Here is a 7,676-nt window from a genome sequence, read left to right on the forward strand (position 1 = left end):
CTAAATACAAGATTGGGAGAATTACAGGAATCATTTCGGAGCAAACGGTTGAAGTGGACAAAGTATGCCGACACATACGCGACCTAAGACCCGTCAGAGTTGATAACAAGTTGAATGAGGATCTAGAAGATGATGAAGAACTGTGCGTTGTGTTGCCTCTAGACGAGACAAACCAGACGCCAATGTTGCGAAGAAGCACCCGAAAAAGGATGGCACCTGAGCGATATAGTCCGTGAGGTGAAGTGGTCATTATGACCAAGGGGGAGTGTAATTATAGCGTTACTTGTGAATAACTGTGTGCGTAAAAGATATGTCATTATAGTGTTACTTGTGAATAGTTATGTGCGTAAAGGATATGTCATTATAGCGTTACTTGTAAATAATTGTATTTGTGAAAAGATATGCGTGAATGCCTAGGGAATGCCTACTTGTAAATAATTGTATGTGTGAAAAGATGTGTGAAAACCTAGGGAATTAATCTGTTTATAAATTGTGTTGAATTTTACAAAGATATATCGGCGTTTACGCACAACTAAAGGACGATCTTTTTTATGCGAAACTACATACAGGAAAGAAAAAGTCACCAGAAGAAGTTAATACACTGATAAGAAAATATCTTACCGCGGATGAGTTCGTTTCAAGTCAACAAATAAGATCTTTGTTTTCTAGATGGAGTAATCTGTTAAGAATTGGAAAATTGACTGCACCGACTGTTAAAGAAAATGGTAACAATGAATTTGAAGATGAAGAAGCCGAGAAATATCAAGAAGAAATACATAAATTTGCAACTGAACTTTTTGTTATATGGAAGAAAGATGATTGGGAGGCAGTTGTTCACAAAAATCAATGGTATCCAGGAGTTATTGCAGAGGTAAAAGAAAAAACTAAAAAGTTAAAAGCTAATAGCAATGTTAACAGTATTAGAATTTAAATCATTATTTATTATAGAAGTATTATGTTTCATTATATTATTCATAGATTTTTTAAAATTTGTTTTAATATTTTCAGATAACTGAAAACGGTATTGTAGTTGACTGCATAAAAAGCATATCTTTTGGATTGTTATCGATAGCCTAACCAGAAAGATAGCATTGCATATTCTGATGACAGCATCTTATGTAAAATAAGTCCCCCGACTCCAATTAATCAAGCTGACAATTACTTCTTAGCAACAAATGATTTTGAAGAAGTTTACAAACTAATGAACAAATGAGCTTAAAAATAAGTTAAGAAATTAACTGTAAAACATGTATGTTTTTTTTGAATAACTATCAAATATGCGCATACCCCACAACTATTATTTTTCTATCTGATCATTATTCAATGTTCACGTTTCTCTTATACTATTTCTTGTAAACCCAGGGCTTCAGCCATTTTGTGGTCACGAAAAATGCGCCAAATGACTAAACTTTCATTTTTGTTGGATTTTGCGATTAAGCCTTTACTTGCCAATAGTTTTTTTTATATTTTAAGGTAATTAATTAGTTGAAGATTTATGATTAAAAAAAAAGATTATGGGATTCCCGCGGCTTTAGATAAAAACGAAGATTCAAAAAGGCTAAAATTAATTTTTTGCGTACTTTTGATACATGATATTTAGACAGGCCAAAGTCTTTGTTTTATCTAATTTATAATTTTTAAGTCTAAACTAACCAATAAACAATAATCAAGTGCAATTCCTAATTTAAAGTATTTAGTTTGTACTTTTTTTAAGTTTAAAAATGGTTACGGCACCATTTAGTCAATATTTCTAAAAATTTAGACAAACTTTGACATCTAATATCTAGAGAACTAATGAATATTTTCTGTAAAAATTTTGGAATTGAGCTTCTTATGTGAATATCAACAACATATAAAAAAATTAATGATTTTGAGGAGGGTCACTATTCAGCCTTGCCTGATTCTTACAGAAAATTTCTCTTAACTTTTCTTCTTACGCTTTAGCGTTTATGTGTATTCGTGTTTACGTCTTTTCCCTGTTGTATTTAACTTTTCTTCTAACGCTTTATCACTTATTTATATGAAGAGTTGATGAGTCATCTTGTGCACTTTTTTTTTCGATCATTGTTTTTAGTCTAATTCTCCCCCTCACAGTAACACTAAAATTAATCGAATACTGAAATATTTTTTGTTGTTCAAGGAGCAATTGACAATTAAGGAAACAAAAGTATTTTCCATTAAGTAAAAAGCATCCAATCAACTAAAGAACGGGCTATAATATTTTTCCATCAATGGCACTTCCAAGATTTATTTTTGAATTCAACACCCTTAATGAAAGTATCCAACGAACTTTTACAATTTTTTAAAATATATCTTAAAAGATAAGTTCTTTTCTTTTTGAAGCAAAGTTTACTGCGTGACAAAAATAATCGAGAAAGTATCGAAAAAAATTCATATCGCACAATTTTTAAACAGGAGATAAAAGAACAAATATATAATTGAACTTAAATAAAGCTTTCACCATTTCCCTACTCCATGCAGTTCACAGCACTTGTAAAAATGAGAGAAATTAAATGTAACCTGAATAGTAGATTTCTGATGGAATTATGTAACCAGATCAATACTAATTTTTGCTATAACATTTTTTTGTCAGTACCCAGCCATTAAAAAACATTGAAAAGATGCTCGGCATCCACAAGAAAAGTTCAACCAACTTTTTTTTTGGTTACCTTCTAGCCCTAGTCAATTAATGCACCCTGTAATTACTGCATCATATAATTAATGCACCATTTGATTAATTAAAAAACGGTGTGAAGACATGAATAAGAATGAAAAAGTTTTAACTCAGATTTCTTGTTAAGAAACTCGTTTTTAAAGGTTACTTTTGATGCATTAAAAGCTTGAAACTTCTTCTGATTATTTCCGATGTCATTCTGATCTTGACTTTTGTCAAATAAACAGTTCTCAAGGAGAATGTTATATCATTGATGACTTGTTAGGTCAATTATGACTTTTTTGACTAGTTTTTGACTTTTAGTTTGTAGGTCTTTAGTTTTCTTAAACGAGAGTCCCTCTCTTTAACGCTCATGTGCTATGCATTTCTTCTTTATGATTTCCATACTGCCATGTGTGTTTTCCATAAGGAAAAAACTATTCGAACTACCATCTCTATACAGCTCTATGTACCTTACTACTAGAGAATGCGGGTTCTGGGCCATTGTTACTTTTCCATACTTAATGATGATACCTTTGATGCAATGACTTACCTTTTATTCAAAAATGTGTTTAGAAGTTCTAAAAAATTTCTTGTTGGAATATATTTTTGTGGTGATTGTTTTTTGTTAAGTTATAAATTTTTTTTCTTTTTGTTAAGTTTTAAAACTATTTCTTGCCATGATTATGTTGTGATAAAAAATTTCTTACCGCAATGATTTAAGTCTCTTTTGGATCTTCAGTACCTAAAAACTTGTCGTAATCGATTAAGTTGAAACATGGTTTTGGATCTTTTGGACAAGGTCTGTTTTTGTAATGCCCAATAGCCCATGTGCTGATTTTATCTTCCTTAATGAATCTTTTGTCGTCGTTAGCGCTAAGAGCCACTTTGTTAATTTCTTCCGTGTAAATATCATGAAGATGAGATCGGATAACGTTCATAGTTGCATGCTTTTCTTTTTTATTCATTAAGCAGTCGTTGTAATCTTGGTGAGTGATACAATTTTTAGCAACGCTCTTTTTAACCCCTTTGCATTTTTTATACTCTTTTTCTTTATGAACGTCGTAAGAGTAGAGTTTAGGTCAAAGCCCAACAAACTGTTTAATCTGCTTACCTCCAGTCTCATCTTTGAACTTACCGATAACCTTTTTATTTATACCTACTTTGAACCCAACGTTTTGAACAGCAGGATGGTTTTCAGGAAATTTGCTCGTGTCAAATTTTTCAAGTACATCATCAGCAATGTCTTTGTAAAAATCTTCCGTTTCAATTTCATAAACGAGCGAGTCTGTGTCAGTCATTAACAACTTTGCTTTATCACCGTATTTTAGCTTCATGTAGTCGTAATGAAACTTAAACATTAAAGTCTTGCTGATATCAAGGATGCACATTTCTAAGTAAACAAGCTTGTCGTAAAAGACTTTTGTTCTCTTCATGTGAACCGCAATTAAGTTTTCATCAAAAATGGTGTTTCGCTCATAATTGGGACTTTTAGAAAATTTTAAAGCTTCTTTTTTTGTGGTGATGAGCTTAATTTGCATGGATTTCAAATTTTTAAACTCATCTTTAGTCATCCATCTAAATCCACCAACAGGAAGAGGTTTACTCATTGCCCATCCATACAAATTGTTAGCGTCCTGGTATTGGATAAATGTTGATGGTTTTGAAGGATTGTACGAGTCGCCCATGTATTTGTTATTAGCAGTCCCAAGCCTGTTGGAGATCATGCTGATTCCTCCTCGAATTCCTTTTTGAACCATAAGAAGCATGTCAGGGTCAAATAAAAGCTCTAATTTAATTTCAGTTTTTTTCAACATTGCATCCCAAGCCAAACCAGGGGAGTTGTAATACCAAGGAGGGTCAAGACCGTAATATTTCCTACACACGTCTCTGAAATTTTCAAAAACATCAGCTAGAATTAACACATCAGACATGTTGTACAGCTCGTGATAATCTTTAAACGTTTTACATTCAAATTCGTTCCAAACGTTTTGAGCATGCGCATAATCTTCAACTTCTGCTGGTTTATCGTTTAGTTTGGAATAAAATGCTTCGATAGGTGGTAATGCTGTTTCGGAAAACTTTTTAATCGAGTCCATCCATTCGTAAGGGAAAATGCCTTTTTTTCTTACTAGGTCAAATTGTTTCTTTTTGGGATAGTACATAGCCACGTTTTTGCATTGGTCGTCGTTTAGATCTTTAGACAGTTTATCTAAACCGAAGGGCATGAACCTGATGCTGTCAATAAACCTCAATTCTTTCCACACTTCCCGAAGTTTACCAGTTTTCTTACAAATAAAATCTCTCACTTTGATTCTTTTTGCGAAGCTGATATACTTCCCATCGTTGTTGGGTATGCAATTGAGTTTCCCACCTAATTTCTTGATGAACAAATGGCTATCGTAACCGGAAAAATTATGAAAGACAACGGGAATGAATTTTGGAATTTTATAATCCAAGTTGCATTTGTTATGTGCAGCTCCACGATACTTTCCAGTTAAATGACAGTGGTCACACACTTTATCACCATCAAGATCTTTATTGCAAATATGACAAATGGTTGCATCTTCATAATTTTTCTCATCCTTATCAGTCATCACTTTCTTTTTTATTAAATCAATCTTATCGAAAATTTTTCTAAGGTCTGTTTCGAGACTGGTTACAAACTTTTGAGCAACGTCATCATCATCGCTTTCTGCTGTGTACATAACAGGTTTTTCATTATAAAGGCTTTCGTCAAAGCATTTGATGTAGTAGCAGAAAGAGCTTGGAACGTGCTTTTGATATTGTTTGGTGTAAGTCTGATTTGAATTTGGTGCGCAAGTGTTGACAGGTTTGATGAAACTTTCAAAGTCAGCATATACAACGTATGGAACTTTCATAGACTTTTTATAGTTTTTAAACTCAACGGTTGTTCCTTCTTTAGGAAGTTCGATTCTCACTGGTTCATTAATATAACAATCAGGTTGATGTTTTTGAAGCTTTTCTTCCTGGTCATAGGCTTGCATACAATTTCTGCAAAAATGTTGTTTTCTTTTACCTTTCGATACTGAAGAACCAGCAAATCGACTGAAATTTTTAATCACACAATAATGGTTAGTGTCATCGTTTGAAATATACAGCAAATCAACACAATGCTTTCGATCCAAAAGTTTAGATATTTGCAAAGAGCGAGGTGATTTTTCAATATAGCAAAAGACGTTGATGCTAATTTCCGGATTATTTTTTTCAAACTTGTCGATTTTATGGTAATCAACAGGAAATTCCAATTCATCCCAATCGAGCTCTTCTGATTTTAGAATCAAGTCTTCATCAATTCTTCCGTTATGCATATTTTTCAGATTCAGAGCTCTGGTAACTGCCCATTTGAAACATTGATTGTCATTGTTTTCCATATTGATGATCGCCTTTTTGTTTTTCAAGTGAGGAGGAAGATCAATGTATGAAGAACCGCTGAGAGGCTCGTAATCAATAAAGTTAATGTCCATTTTTAAAATCTTAGACATTCTGCAATTGGATCCCATTTTATTGTATTTAGCACTACGTTTTAAGACTTTTTCTTCCATTTCACCCATTAACTCTCTTAAATTCGTAGCCTCTAGAATAATTTTCGAGTTGGATGAAAAATTAGCCGTTCGAGAAGTTTCTTCACCAGTCAAGATGCTTACAGATTTCATTTCACAGGTTAAAATAATTCTTACCTTTGTATTCCTTTCTCCTTCCATAACATGAATAGCAGACTCTCTAACCAAGTTAAAAAAGGCTTCACGGTCTTGACATCGAGCAGAAGGCTCGTAAGAAAATTGCCTAACAGCGCGCTCTGCTGAATGCTCAGTCATTTTAAACTTTATCTTAACAGGTCTTGGAGCTGGAACCGGTCTTGGAGCAGGCACTGGTTTACCAAATACAACGTCTTTGAGAGACTTTATCGTTTTTTCCACTCCATTTCTTACGCTGCTCACTGCATTCTTCACCGTAGTTGGAACGTATGGATCAACGAGAGCATTTATTTTGTTGAAACCGGTGTAGACAGTTGCTGCAATTTTTGAAAATAAACCAGGTCTTGGTGCTGGAACCGGCCTAGGTGTAATGACGTTTGTTGAATCGGTAACAGGTGTGTCAAGGATGGATGGTTCAGCTCTTGTTACCCGATTTTGCAAGCGAGCAGGTCCGAATGAAATAAAGTCATTGGAAACAGGTCTTGGTGTAGGCAAAGGTCTCGCCTCAGTCGTCCGTTTACGAGCTGCAGGTCCATACCCAATGATGGGTTTTGTATTTTTTATAGCTTCAATGAGCTCAGCTTTTCTCATTTTTGAGATGCCTTTGATAGCGCGGTCTTTAGCCATCTCTTTTAATTCTTTCACATTCATTCTATCCATTTTTTTGGAAAAAATAATTTCTTTAACCCATTTTCAATTTTTAAAAAATTTAAATTTTCAGCAAATTCAAATTTAATGGCGTAATCACTTCTATTTTATATCCGTGTTTATCGTCAAAGTATTTCCTGTAGTGACCCGTTTCTTTTCTTAATTTGTAATGAGAATTATATTCAGTCACTTTCCCCGTTTTAACATGGGTTATTTTATAAGTGAAAGGATGATTTCTAATTTCAACAAGTCTTTTCCATTTAGGATCGACAGGCTTTTTCTCTTTTGGTTCATGTACTCTCGGTCTTCCCACGGGTCTCTTTTCTTTCACATCTTCCATTAAATCGCTTTTATTGATCAAATTGTTTTCAATCGCGATCAGTGTCAAAGTTGTTTTATTGTCAGACGTTTTGGTAACACCATTTTTGACCAGCAAATCTTTCAAAACCTTTTTTGTGTAAATCATCTTTTTATTACTGAAATATTTTATTTATCTCGAATTCAATTTTTTTTCAATTCTTCAAAAAAGAAATAAAAATTAAATCCTTTCATTTTCCCAGTAATGGCAAATTGACATATATCTGAATGAATATAATTAAATGTTTTTAAAGTTTTAGACCAATTATGATATTGTTCAAGTCCTTTAGAGGTTAATA

General features: G+C 33.2%; 1 protein-coding gene across 1 annotated transcript; it reads right to left on the minus strand.

Annotated features, from left to right (window-relative positions):
* Window positions 1-3,372: 3,372 nt before the first annotated feature.
* Window positions 3,373-7,032, minus strand: LOC149893332 (uncharacterized). The gene is made up of 4 exons (XM_090096934.1): window positions 6,027-7,032; window positions 5,173-5,960; window positions 3,934-4,941; window positions 3,373-3,669 (listed from the first exon to the last, which is right to left on the minus strand). The coding sequence occupies exons 1-4, from the start codon at window positions 7,030-7,032 to the stop codon at window positions 3,373-3,375; spliced, it is 3,099 nt and encodes a 1,032-aa protein (XP_089953060.1).
* Window positions 7,033-7,676: the final 644 nt, after the last annotated feature.

This window comes from Hydra viridissima, unplaced genomic scaffold (assembly GCF_058129835.1).
Source record: "Hydra viridissima isolate aposymbiotic clone 2 unplaced genomic scaffold, HvirCarnegie_v1 scaffold_1, whole genome shotgun sequence".
Lineage (NCBI taxonomy): Eukaryota > Metazoa > Cnidaria > Hydrozoa > Anthoathecata > Hydridae > Hydra > Hydra viridissima.